Raw genomic sequence first — 14,425 nt, forward strand, 5'->3', positions numbered from 1 at the left:
TGTTGGGGGGATAAGCTCTGTATTGCTTTCCCCTACTTTATCTGCTTGATTTTTTTTAATTTTTTTTATTTTTTTTAAGGAGAAAGAGCCAGTCCCAGGCTTCACAATGAAGTTTTTTGTTTTTGTTTTTTATCTTTATTGATTTCAGAGAGAGGAAAGGAGAGGGGGAGAGAGACAGAAACATCAATGATGAGTCATTGATCAGCTGCCTCCTCCACGCCCCCGACTGGGGTTTGAGCCTGCAACTGGGCATGTGCTCTGACTGGGAATCAAACCCTGATAGCCTGGATCCTAGGTCGATGCTCAACCGCTGAGCCATGCCTGGCCGGGCCGCTTGATTTTTATTACTTGGCTCAGAACCCCTAGAACAGCTATTCCTTCCTCTAGGATATGCTGTTGGATGTCCCCAAACTTGCTTCTGCTGTCAAGGACCAGGTCTTCAACTTTTCCCCACAGGGAACTAGAAGGGATACATACTGCAAAACTGGATTGATCACTCTGCCCTTCTAATACAATTTACCTTTGTGGTCTCACTTGAGTACTTGGTGTCAGTGAAAACTTTTGGTGAGCTAGTTTGAAATAAGCCCACTATGCATTACAGAATATAGAAGATTCAGGTCCCCTGATCTATAAAATCATAGGTTTTTAGAAATTTTCTTTATTAAAACCCTCTATTTATGTAGGTTCTATGTGATTACAGTACTCGCTTAAATAATATATCCCCACACTTGTGAGGCAGAATGAACTAGAATTTAAGAGAAGAATTACAATATTGTTTTTCTATGAAATGTAGTATTTAGGAGAAAACTTTGGGGAGACCTACCTGGATTCTAGTTGCTGCTGAAAAATCGATGCTATCCTTCATTAAGCCAAATACTGTCAGAATTGTAAAGCACGTGAAGGCCTTCATGTGATGATTCACTGCGATGGGTTACTGAGAGAGCACGTGAACTTTGCCGCAGCTTAAAAAATAGGTTAGATTTATATTTGGCTTCAGTGAGTCAAATGGTTTCTCCTGGAAGCCAGACTTCTAGACTAAAGGACTGTTCCAACCTCTTCAGCTTCCACCATAGCCAGGAAAGACGGGGCCACAGAGGCATTTTTAATGATACCAGTCCCGATATTGTACTTAGAAAAATACTCATTTGACCTGACCCACAGAGAAGTGTTTTCCCCCTAGAACTGGGCACCTTTGGGAAAGTTTTTATTGCAAGACTTGCATAGGTGTATTTAACCTTTGCATAAAACTGAGCAGTAGTGGTTCTAAGAACATGAGGACTGCAGACAGTGCCGAGGCACCCCTGGAGAGGCCGTGTAGGGGCAAGGTGCTTGGCACTCACGTCAGCGGCAGCAACTAAAAGGTGAAGTGTTTGCCTTTCCAGCCCTTTCCATGCTGCACACAGCCAGGGCCTGTGGCAGGTGAAGTCTGCTTCTCTCAATAACAGCCTTAACAAGCAGCCTTAAAGTCTGCCACCTGTGAGCTTACATTCCTTTTCTTTCTTGGCAAATGTAGATGTCTGACTCCACCCTTCACGCATTCACGTTCTCTTCCTCTATGCTGGGAGAAGAGGTGCAGCTCTATTTCATCATTCCCAAATCCAAAGAGAGTCATTTTGTCTTCAGCAAGCAGGGCAAACACCTGGAGAGCATGCGGCTGCCCCTGGTTTCAGACAAGGTGGGTGATAAGTGTCTGGACACAAGGACTGACAGGCCTCAGGTACTATATCAGGTTCTCTAAGCTACTCAAATCTAAGGGTTTTAATTTCCCTTTTTGGTCTCTGGTTTTTGTTTTTGTTTTTTTTTCTTTCAACAGAATCTGAATGCGGTCAAGAGCCCTATTTTCACTCCTTCCAGTGGCCGCCACGAGCATGGACTCCTAAACCTCTTTCACGCCATGGAGGGCATCAGCCACCTGCATCTTCTGGTGGTCAAAGAATACGAGATGCCGCTGTATCGCAAGTACTGGCCCAACCACATCATGCTGGTACTTCCCGGCACGTTCAATAATGCAGGCGTGGGTAAGCACCCCCACCCCCACCCCCGGGATAGGGAGAAGTGCTGAACGGTAAACCAAGCTTCATTCCCTGGGTGTGAAACTTTCAAAGGTTCCCCCTGCCTCTGGAAAGTGTCCTGCCCTCCTGACCAAAGGCCTTTTGCCTCCTCTTTTAATGTTAATTTTTCCTTTATCTGCAGTTTTGCAGAACTTTTAACCTCTGAGTGCTAGTCACTAAAGGAGTCACTTGGTATATTGAGGACCGTGGGAAGGGCTTGAAGTGTAGATGTTCCTGGGCTGGGCACACCAGCAGCAGAAATGTAACAGTGAGGATGGTCTGAGGACGGGAGAGGTAATAGTTCACTCGGGTCTGGAGGCATCTGGAGGGGTCCCCAAGACATTGCTAATCATCTTAAAGGCACATGGCAAGTTCTAGAGGGTTCTGCACAACTGGGAATTGTGGCTGAGTCATCTTAAAAGTGCCTGAAGAAATCTTTCCTGCTTTCCCTCACAGGGTTTAAGAGCAATGGGTTGATTTCTCCAAGGGGAGGGGCACATGTTGTTGAGTGTGGACAGAGCTGTGGAGGCACTGGAGAGGTCTAGAATGCCTTCATTTATCTGACTCGGGCAGGAGACCTCCAGCTGGACCAATGGTTTAGAGCAGTACTGTCTGGCCACTTCTCCATCGTAGTTCTTAATCGTTTTTCTCACCCGCTTCTGTGGGTATCTGACCTAGTGCAGGCCCAGAAGGGCTGTGGATCAGGAGCTGCTAATCAACACTTTTAGAGGGAAGTCAGAACATGCAGCCCAGAGCTGGAGTGAACAGCAAATGAGGCCCGAGAAGCTTCTCACTTGCCCTTCTCCTCCCACTTGTCTCTCCCTCGAACTGTTCCTCTCTCCTTTCCTTCTTAGGTCTCTTCATGTCTTTCTCCTTTCCATTCCTTTTCACGTCCTTAAACTTTAGCCTTAATATGGGATTAAAGTATTTTTAAAAACTGGTTTATTAATTTGATGCAGGTTTATTCTCCATGTTTATCACTTCATATCAAATGAATTAAGACTTTTACATATTTTTGGTCCTTTCTCCTCCCCCAAACCACATATCCCCAAACTAACTAAAATCTTTGTCTATATGAATATGACCTTCAAATTACCTTCTTTTGTGCCTTACTGACCTTTAGGTGAAAAAGTTTCCTCATCCTAGATCTGCCTGAATTTCTTTAGTGCCAGTTTTGCAAATTTGGAGAGAGAGAAGCCAATATATATGCAAATGAAATAAATGCTAATTATTTTTAAATATTTTACTTGTGGTAAGAAACATATAACATAAAACTTACCATCTCAGCCATTTTTAAGTGTACAGATTAGCAGTGTTCATTATATTCACGGTTGTGCAACCAATCTCCAGAACTCTGTTCATCTGGCAAAACTGAATCTCAGTACCATTAATTCCTTTTTAAGGCTGAATACTATTCTATTGTGTATCTACATACTTTCCTTACCCATTCATCCATCAATGGACACTTGGGTTGCACCCCACCTTTCAGCTACTGTGAATAATGCTGCTATGAACATGGGTGTACAAATCTCTCTTCAAGATCCTGTTTTCAGTTCTTTTGGATATATCCAGAAGTGAAATTGCTGAATCATATAATTCCATTTTTAATTTTTTGAGGAATTAGTATATTATTGTCCATAATGCCTGTATATTTTACATTCCTACCAACAGTGCAAAATGGTTCCAGTTTTTCCATGTCTTCACCAACACTTTTTGTTTTGATAGTAGCCATCCTAATGGATGTGAGGTGGATCTTATTGTGATTTGGTTTGCATTTCTCTAATTATTAGTGATGTCATGTATCTTTTCATGTGCATTTTGGCTATTTGTATATTTTCTTTGGAGAATCTATTCATAGTGCTTTGCCCATTTTTTTAATCAGGTTGATTTTTGGGGGTGTTGACTTGTTCTTTATATATTCTGGGTATTAACCTCTCATTAGATATATGGTTTGTAAATATTTTTCTCCCAATCTGTAGGTTGCCTTTTCATGGTTGTGTCCTTTGCACAGAAGTTTCAAATTTTTGCACAGTTGTTTTCTGTTTTTTCTTTTGTTGCCTGTGATTTTTGGTATCACATCCAAGAAGTCATTGCCAAATCCAACATCATCAAGTTTCCCCTTTTTCTATTAAGAGTTTTATAGTTTTGGTTCTTGCATTTAAATCTTTGACCCGTTTTAATTTTTTTATATAGTGTAAGATAAGAGTCCAACTTCATTCTTTTGCATGTGGATATCCAGCTTTCCCAAACACCATTTGTTGAAGAGATTGTTCTTTTCCCATTGAATGGTCTTGGTGCCTTTGTCAAAAGTCATTTGACCATATATGCAAGGCTGGGCTTATGTATAGTGCTGGGCTCAGTATTTTTATTCCATTTATCTAAATGTCTGTCTTTATGCCACTACCACATTGCTTTACCATAGTTTTGTAGTAAATTTGAAATCAGCCAAGAGACCTCCAACTTTGTTCTTTTTCAAAATTGTATTGGCTACTCAGGGTCCCTTGAGATTCCATATAAATTTAAAGATGGACTTTCCTATTTTTGAAAAAAATTGAGATTTTGATAGGGATTGTATTAAATCAGTAGGCTGCTTTGGGTAATATTAACATCTTAACAATATTACATATTCCAATCCATGAAAATAGGATATCTTTCCATTTATTTGCGTCGTCATTTCTTTCTGCAATGTTTTATGCTTTTCAGTGTATAAGTCTTTTTGCCTCCTTGATTAAACATTTATTCCTAATAATCTTACTCTTTTTGTTACTACTGTAAGTGAAATTGTCGTCTTCTTTTCCCTTTTATTGTTATAGAAACACAATTGACTTTTGGGAGTTTTTGTATCTGCTGACTCACTTTATTACATCTAGTAGCTTTGTGTATGTGTGTAATCTTTAGGGTTTTCTACATACAAGATCATGTTGCCTACAAACAAAGATACTTTTACTTCTTCCTTTCCGATTTGGATGCCTTTTCTTTCTGCCTAATCATGCTGGCTGTGATTTCCAGGACCATGTTAAACTGAAGTGGAGGTCCTCATCTTAATCTTAGAGGAAAAGCTTTTAGTCTTTCACCACTGAGTATGATGTTACCTGTGGGCTTTTCATATATGATCCTTATTATGTTGAGAATGCAAACTGTTACATTCATGCTTTTGGAAGGTATATTTTCCTAAATCCTATTTCCCTTGATCTATTCAAACTGTTTTCCTGCTTCCTCCATAGACTTAATAGCTTTATTAGCCCCTTCATTTCATTATCTACATTTTGTTTTCACTGTAAAGTGGCTCACTCATAAGATTTGGCTAATGCCTGGTGATAATCATCTTAATTGCTAACATACATTGAATACTTAGCACATGCTAGGCACTATCCCGAGCACCATACAATTTGATAAAATAGATGTTTCATTGCCTTATAGGAGAAGCCAAGGTACAGGGGAGTTAATTTGTTCAGTGCTATAGTTAGAAAGTGGTGGAATGAAGATTAAAACCTAGGCAGCTTGGCTCTAGTCTTTTCTATTACTCACTGTACCACACAGCCGCTTGCAAAAAAAAAAGTTTTAGGGAAAGGATGCCAGTTTCCAGAATCATCTTCAGAGAAAATGCTACCAATTGCCTAAAGATATCTAAAGCGGGGGACACATTAGTGTAAGTGGCATACCCACTATTTGCAGGCCCTGGCTGTTCCCTGGTGCAGGATATGTGAGAGGCTGCTTCTGAGGCTAAGCGAGCCTCTTCTCATGGCTTTAAGGAACTCACCAGTAATAAGTGTTTCCTCCATGTGGCATCCTTTGTCCTATAAGAGAAACTGGATTCTTGCAGTATTCCTCAAAGTGTAGTTCATGAATCATCTGTGTTATCAAAGACATCTCTGGTTTCTGTCCCCTCATCAGACCTACTAATGTGAATCTCTGGTGATAGGCTCCAGGAATCTGCATTTTAAAAAGACTTCCTCCATGACTCTTATGCTAAAGTTTGCTCTGAACATTTAGTTGGCCCTGCCTACAGTAGTCACCATTTGAACAGGCATGCCTGTGGAGAGTGAGTTCTCTATGGCGTTTTGGCCAAGCCTGAGTGAAGGATGTGCAGCTGTGGTTGTTGCCTTCCAGGTGCTGCCAGGTTTCTCATTAAGGAGCTGTCATATCACAACCTGGAACTGGAGAGGAACCGCCTGGAAGAACTGGGAATTAAACGACAGTGTGTCTGGCCTTTCATTGTTGTGATGGACGACTCATGTGTCCTGTGGAACATTCACAGTGTTCAGGAGCAGACCAGGTAGTGGTACTTCCCAAGGAGTCCTAGGGGATATGAAACATGCTACTGAGAAGATCCTTTCCTTGGCTGCAGTTATGCATGGAAGTAAATGAGAGGAATAGCTTTCCAGAGCAGAAAGATCATCCATGAGACCACCTTCACTAGCCCCCTTTTTTAAAATTTAGACATTCAGTATGCCATTAAATTCCTGGACTATTTCTGCATTGTGGCTTCGGCTATCTATAAGTCTGTTTAGAGTATGGCTTACTTAGAAAATCTACTGGCTTCTAAATCAGGAAACCTGCTTTTTAGCCCCAGCTCTATGTTATCTGGATGAATTCCTTTCACTTCTCTCAATTCTATCACCAATAAAGTTATGGCTGGGCTAAAATCAGTGGTTTTCCTCCTGAGGCAGTGGTGACTGATTCATGAGAATCAGGGAATACTAAAACTAGAAAAGTCCAACACAAAAAATGGCCCCAAAATGTCAATAAACACTCTCATTGAAAAATTGAGCCAGATCTCTAGGCCCTTCCAACTCAAACATTGTGATTTTGTGTCTTTGTTCCACTGTGGATTTGAAGACAGTGAAGTTCTCAAATATTCCTTTATTATACCATAATTACCAGAACTAGAAATATACTTCTGACCTCTGGCTACTTCGCTTTGGTAACCCCCGCTCATTATTCACTTTGAAACGGGAGCTGGATTTCTTTCTCAAACTTAAAGTGATACACCCCACCCACAGAGGCAGTTTTCTAAAGTTAGCAGTGTTGGGCAGCATGAAAACTGGGCCTGACACCCTCCTCCATTCCAGGCTAATAGAAAGGAAATGAGCTAATTATATCTCACAGATATTAATTCTGTACAGTAGTGTTGGCCCTTCATAAGTGACCCTGTCTTCAGTAATATCTATTAATATCTTACATAAACTAACTTTATGTTTTATAGCCAGCCCATGGAAGCAGGGGTTTGCAGTAAGAATGTGTCCTTGAAGAGTGTTTTACAGCACATTGAAGCGACACCAAAAATCATCCACTACGCAATCCTGGGTATACAGAAATGGAGCAGCAGGCTAACTTCCCAGCATCTGAAGGCCCCCTTCTCCAGGTGCCACGTGCACGACTTCATTCTCCTCAACATAGACTTGACTCAGAATGTGCAGTATGACTTCAACAGGTAAGTCTGGCTCCTGGATGCAAGTAATCCCAGTCATTGTCTCTGTCCAGCTGTAGCCTCTGAAATGTTTTTTATTCCTGTTTCTTTCATTGAAAACTAAGAATCTCTTTATATGGACAAGGAAAAAGGTGGGGAAATCAAGCCCCAAAGTGTCCTTTCATCATCTCTCAAACTGACCCAAACCTTAACAGGTATTACCATATAAAATGCTTAGAAAACATATTTTGGTAATCTCATTATTTAACAAAAACTAAAACAGGGGATCAACACTGTTGAATCAATAACCAATCAGTGTGTGGACCCATAAACCCACTGAAGGTTAATTTTTCATTCATTCTCAGAACTCAGAAGGCAATCACTTTCCCCAAATGTTAGTAAGACCAGAGGTCTGGATCCTGTAGAGAAAAGCCAGTAGATGGGAATGAGCAGGCTTACCTTGGCCTTGCCTCCTAAATAAAGAATGTCCATATCCTGGAAAACCTGGGACTGCCAAATGAAGAAAAGCCAGGGATCATAAAGTCCCTGTTACGTCAACCCCCAGCCCTATAGCTACCAGAATATTCTTTAGCTATTTCACTTGTTTTAAATTTGGCAGATGCTTCATCCTGTTTATAGCACCTATGTACTTCTGTCTTGGTCTATAGAATGTGCAGTCCAGTTTGGTTCAGGAATGCCTAAGGCCCTGTGGAGTGTCTGGGACCAAAGTCACCTCACCCCTACTTCATTTAATGGCTGTAATTCCCAAATCTGGGGCTTCACACAGGCTAGTGTTAAGAGGGCCAGCACTTTGAGAAGGCAAGGTTGATTCTGTTTGAGGCTGTCTCTTAACATCTGCCACACATCTATTTGTCTGTGTGTAATTATCATGGTTGAGATGTGACAGGTAGCAAAGAAACCTTGTGATTATGATTTAGGTATTTCTGTGAAGATGTTGACTTTAACTTGAGAACAAACAGCAGTGGCCTGCTCATCTGCCGCTTTAATAACTTCAGTCTCATGAAGAAATACATTCAGGTTGGAGGGCAAAGGGACTTTATCATTAAACCAAAGATCATGGTAAGTTTGCAAGCTTGATTCTACTGTTGAAATTAAGACAATTTCTTATTGATACCTTTGTTATTAGGTGCTGGCATTAAGCACTTTCCACTTGATTAGGAAGTGAGGTAACATAAGGGAGTCAGTCCTTACTGCCAAATTCACAGTCTCGTGTCCCCCCCCCCCCCCCCCCAGAGGACTCATCTGCAGCCAGACATAAAATTTGAAAATTCAACAAAATTACCTCTTTAGATTTAAGGCTTAACAACTCCATCAAAGATTCAGCTTCCAACTTAACATTCTGTCTTCTTAAATAGGCAAAGTTAACATTTTAACATTCTTTATATAATACATGAGAAATATAAATGAAGATGCTTGTCAAGAAACTAACAGACCAGAGACTTCCAGTCAAGATGGTGGCATAGGTTCCTTTCACAACCACATCAGAACTGTAACTAAACTACAGAACAACCATCATTCAGATCCACCAGAAATCTAGCGGAATGGAAGTTCTACAACTAGGGATTTAAGGAAGAAGCCACATCAGACTGGTAGGAGGGGCAGAGACAATGGGCTGGTCCTACACCCACATGTGGTGGATAAAAATCGGGAGCGATATCTCAGCTATGGAGGTTCTCCCCCTGAGGAGCAAGGGGTCCTGGCACCACACCAGGCCCCCCAACCCAGGGTTCCAGTGCCAGGAAGAGAAGTCCCCATAACTTCTGGTTGTAAAAACTAGCAGGAATCATGGCTGAGTGAGACTAAGAGCTGCTGGAATCCCAGGCAGTTCCTCTCAAAGGGCCTGCACATGGACTTACTAGGTCTCACTCACTCTGAGCTCCAGCACTGGGACAGCAGCTAAAATGGTGCAGGGACATACAGGAAGGAAGTGAATTATATGGCATTAGGGTGAGAGCTGGGGCAGGGAGGAGCGGGGGGCAGGGGGCAGCTTTCTGCCAGACAAAAGTGCTGGCAGAGGCCATTTTTCCTTTGATGAGACATCCCCACACACACGCACAGCTGGCAGGCAGGTGCTGTATCTGTCTCCATCAACCTGGCTTACATTGTTTTTTGCCTGGTAATTCCGAGAGCCCGCCCCATCCAACTTGCAGGCCCACCCAAGCCATTTCCAGTGGCTTTTCATTCAAATGGCCTGTCTTGGCTCATGCTTCAGACTTTTCTAAAATCTCTCAAACAGCGTCTGGCTTGTGCACCCAATACCTCTCACTAAGTGGCCCCAGGCCTGGCATTAGCAGCAGCCAGTTTCGGTTTACAGCTTGGTCTCGCTTGGGCACCTTCAAGCCCAGCACAAGTAGCAGCCATCTGCAGATTGCTTTGTAGTTCATGCTGGGTGGCACTGGACAGAACACAGGCAGTGGCTGTTTTTGGCTGCATCTCCCAGGAGTCCCCAAAGCCAACGCAGCGGGTGGACAGCTTCAGACCACATTGAAGCACTACCCAACAATCTCCACAAGTAATACTTCAAGGGGCGGACTCAGTGGGTATCAGAGCCCCACTGAAGTAAGTCCTGCTCTGTGCGGTGGGCCCCAAAACAGCTGATCCTCCATGGTGGTTGGTGATCACAGCCAGTCCTTGCAGCTGATTGGCCTGGGGGTAAATCACTCCCATTGATGTGCCAACAGCAATCAGGGTTCAACTACAACAGGAGGGTGCACACAGCCCATATGGGGTCATACCTGGAGTGCCTAGCTTGAGTTATAAGGGATGCTGTCCCACCGGACCCTATAGAACATCTACTGCGTAAGGCCACTCTACAAATCCTGGGAGACGTAGCAGCTCTACCTAATACACACAAACCAACACAGGGAGGCTGCCAAAATGAGAAGACAAAGGAACATGTCCCAAATGAGAGAACAGAACAAAACTCCAAAAAGAGAACTAAACCAAATGGAGACAAACAATTTACTAGATAGAGTTCAAAACACTGGTTATAAGGATGCTCAATGATCTCAGTGAGAACTTTGACAAAGAGATATGAAACATAAAAACAACTAGAAAACATGAAAACTAGTCAGAAATGAATACATTAACTGAAATGAAGATACAGGGAATCAACAGTGGAGTAGATGAAGCAGAGGATCAAATCAGGGATTTGGAGGTTAAGAAAGCAGAAAACACCCAATTAGAACATCTAAAGGGAAAAAGGACCCAAAAAAATGAAAGTGTAGGGAGCCTCTGGGACAACAAACATACCAGTAGTATCATGGGGGTGCCAAAAGGAGAAGGGTACGCAAGCAGTTGAAAACCTATTTTTAAAAATGATGGAAAACTTCCCTGACCTGATGAAGGAAACAGACATACAAACCCAGGAAGCAGAGTCCCAAACAAAATGAACCCAAAGAGGCCCACACCAAGATACATCATAATTAAAATGCAAAAGGAAAAGCAAGAGAAAGCAGTTATCTACAAGGGAGCTCCCATAAGACTGTCAGCTGATTTCTCAACAGAAACTTTGCAGGCCAGAAGGCAGTGGCAGGAAATATTTAAAAGCAAGGACCTACAAACCAATATTACTCTACCCAGCAAAGCTGTCATTTAGAATCTAAGGACAATATATGTGAAGAGCTTCCCAGGCAGAAAAAGCTAAAGGAGTTGCCAATAAACCAGTATTACCTGAAATGTTAAAAGGTCTTTTTTAAGAAGGAGAGGGAAAAGATAAAAAACATGAATAAAATGGCAATAAGTACATAGCAACCATTGAATTTAAAAAACAAAATAGTCCAGCTGGGCATAGCTCCGCGGTTCAGCATCAACCTAGGATCCAGGAGATCGAGGTTCAATTCCCAGCCAGGGCACATGCCTAGGTTGCAGGCTCAATCCCCAGTTGGGTGTGCAGGAGGCAGCCAGTCAATGACTCCTCTCTCATCATTGATGTTTCTCTTTCTCTCTCTCTCCCTTCCTCTCTCTGAAATCAATGTATTTTTTTTTAAAAATAAAGGAACAAGAAGAACAGAAACACTCATAGATACAGAGTACATTTTCATGGTTGCCAGATGTGAAGGGGAAGGGGGGGGGGGTGGATGAAAAAGGTGAGCAAATTAAGAAGTACAAATAAGTTATTACAGAATAGTCATAGGGATGTAAAACACAGCATAGGGAATATAGTTAATATTCTAATAACTGTATGGTGTCAGATAGGTACAAGATTTTTCGGGATGATCAGTTAGTAAATTATGTGTCTAATCACTGGGGTGTATGTCTGAAACTGTCAACTGTAATTGAAAAATAAAAAATGATTTAAAAAATAACAGCAGAACCTGTTAAGTGTGTGAATTCCACAGGCCTACCCTTTTCTGTTTAAGAGATTTACTGGTATCTAATCATTTATAACATGGATTCCCTAGTGGAGCTTAGAAACCTTTGCCTTTTTTTTCTCTCGGTTGTGAGGGGATGGGATTTATCCCATCCACATCCAAGCACTATAATAGGCTTCCTATTGATCCTCACAATGTACTTGCTAAATGCAATACTTTTCCAAGAAGCCTACTTTTCCATTGTCTCCTGTTCTTGCTGTGTGTAAATTATGTTAGATATGATAGTGCTGTTCTGTACTAAGTGAAAAAAATTTCAGAATCTGAGGACAGGGATACAGTTGAGCCTAGTGTTTGTCACTATTGTACTATTATTTGGGGACTGCTAGGATGCAGTGCAGTTTCCTTGCCTATTTCATCCAGTGACAGACACATTTCCCATGATAATCTCGGCTCTGATTTCAGGTGTCAGAGAGCTTAGCACCCATCTTGCCCCTTCAGTATGTCTGTGCTCCCGACAGTGAACACACATTACTGGCAGCCCCTGCCCAGTTTCTCCTGGAGAAGTTCCTGCAGCACGCCTCATACAAACTCTTCCCCAAAGCCATCCGTAACTTCAAGAGTCCCGTGTTAGCTGTTGACTGCTACCTTAACATTGGACCGGAGGTAAAGTGGGAGTGGGCTAGTTCTGTGCTTTACCTGCTTCCATCCATTTATTTTCCATTTTAGCTCCCATTTGAAAGCTTAAACAAAAAGGAGCCTGTAACAGATTCATTTATGCAAAGGCTCACACAAGGTGCAATGGTAATCATCCCTCCCCATACCCATTTCACCTCTCCACAATAAGTGAACAAAGTTTAGCTCAGAGGTCAGTTGTGTTGAGAAGCCTACCTCAGCCGGGCAGAAACAGTTGCTTGCTTCTCCCTATCACAACATGTATTAGATGGTATTTTAATCATGTGATGATCTTTCTCCCTAAGTCAGAGGCCCACTATGCCTCAGCCACTGCTGTAGGCATTTAAAAGGAGCTGAATGATTGCTGAACAATTTAGGGTATCACAGAGCCCTTTATAGCTGTCATTTCCACTCCTGAACTACTTTTCCATGATTTCCTTATTTTTCCTTCTTTCTCCTCTGTCTCAATTTCTCTATCAGTTTTAGTTTTTTTAAAATTTGCAACTTGTACCTTCAAGCTTCTAACCACTGCTAGCCTTTTCAGGACTTAAAAGGCTTCTGCCATTAAGCTTTACCTTAGGATTATTAGTATTTTAATATTCTATTTTATTCAATAGTATATCCTCCTTGTAAAGAATATAAAAGGTAAAAATTAGAAAATGAAATCACTTGTAGTGGGAATAACATTCCGATATACTACATTTCCTTCTTGGCTTTTTTCTTTGCATGTATTGACAATCTTTAAAGACTGAAATCTAACTGTATTCAATTTTGGAAACTGATTTTTTAAATTTAATGGTGTAAACATTTTACATTCTCACAGTCTACACCGTGGGTTGGATGTGAGTTGTAGAGTTTTCAAAGTAGAAGGAACCTTACATTATTACATCAAATGTAATAATGCCTTTAATGGTATCTATGTAAGTTAGTGCCTAGCCCAGGTCTCCCAATTCCTCCATCCCAGGATCCAGGGCTCTAGGTGTTGGACAACAAAATCCCAATACCACTACCCCTAACAGTAGCTAACATTTACCGAATACTTACTGTTTTTATATTAATTCACAAAATAGTCCTATGAATCAGGTACTACTATCATCTCTACAGAGAAGGAAGATGAGGTTTGGTGAAATGAAGGAAACTGCTGTCACATAGCTACTAGAGGAACCAGTATTTGAACCCAAGCAGTCTGGCCCACACTTTAAGCCATTCCATCGTTCTCAAGGTCTCCCAACTATCTCAGTCACTTACCTTTAATTTTTGTGAAGTTATCTTCGACACATGGAAGCCATATAGACATAAAAATTTAATTCTGCAGTTTGAAGCTTCTATCCAATTGAAAAATTTAAGTATATGTAAATGAAAAGCTTTTTAAATTTTTTAATTCTCATTAATAAGGTAATCTAAACATTTAATCTTTCCTCATTATGCCTTTCTGTGGAAGGTGGCTTTTTTATTTTGTAAACATGCTTAGATGGAGGGGCTTATTTTGTTTCTTAGTATTAACTCTTTCATAACTGTCCCTTATTATGAGAAATAAGAGAAGCTTTAAATAGGTTAAAACTTGACACACTAAATAGAAGAGGTGCAAAGCTTAAATAACCAACCCATTTAAGTTTCAATGAAAAATTTATCTCCTTTACCTTATCCTGAAATAGCAAAAAAGATACTGACTCATTCAGCTAGTGCAGACACTTTGCTTACTTCTGAAATACCCATGTTCCTTCTGCTTGATTATTCCAGGTGGCTGTATGCTACATCAGCTCCAGACCCCACTCCAGCAATGTCAACTGTGAAGGGGTGTTTTTCAGTGGACTCCTCTTGTACCTCTGTGACTCTTTTGTAGGTGCTGATCTTCTTAAGAAATTTAAGTTTCTAAAAGGTAAATCGAATTTAGTATTTTGCTTGTGAATGCTGTTGGTTCCCACTGAACAAAATACAGAGGTGAAAAATGTATTTTA

General features: G+C 41.2%; 1 protein-coding gene across 1 annotated transcript in view; it reads left to right on the plus strand.

Annotated features, from left to right (window-relative positions):
* Positions 1-14,425, plus strand: part of GREB1L (GREB1 like retinoic acid receptor coactivator) — a 201,713-nt gene that overhangs the window by 183,690 nt on the left and 3,598 nt on the right. The window contains exons 28-34 of the mRNA XM_087818992.1: positions 1,514-1,675; positions 1,814-2,018; positions 6,162-6,327; positions 7,258-7,485; positions 8,400-8,541; positions 12,258-12,458; positions 14,208-14,346. Of these exons, the coding sequence (XP_087675118.1) occupies positions 1,514-1,675; positions 1,814-2,018; positions 6,162-6,327; positions 7,258-7,485; positions 8,400-8,541; positions 12,258-12,458; positions 14,208-14,346 (1,243 nt within the window). The remainder of the gene's footprint in view (positions 1-1,513; positions 1,676-1,813; positions 2,019-6,161; positions 6,328-7,257; positions 7,486-8,399; positions 8,542-12,257; positions 12,459-14,207; positions 14,347-14,425) is intronic.

This window comes from Miniopterus natalensis, chromosome 7 (assembly GCF_054644295.1).
Source record: "Miniopterus natalensis isolate mMinNat1 chromosome 7, mMinNat1.hap1, whole genome shotgun sequence".
Classification (NCBI taxonomy): Eukaryota; Metazoa; Chordata; class Mammalia; order Chiroptera; family Miniopteridae; genus Miniopterus; species Miniopterus natalensis.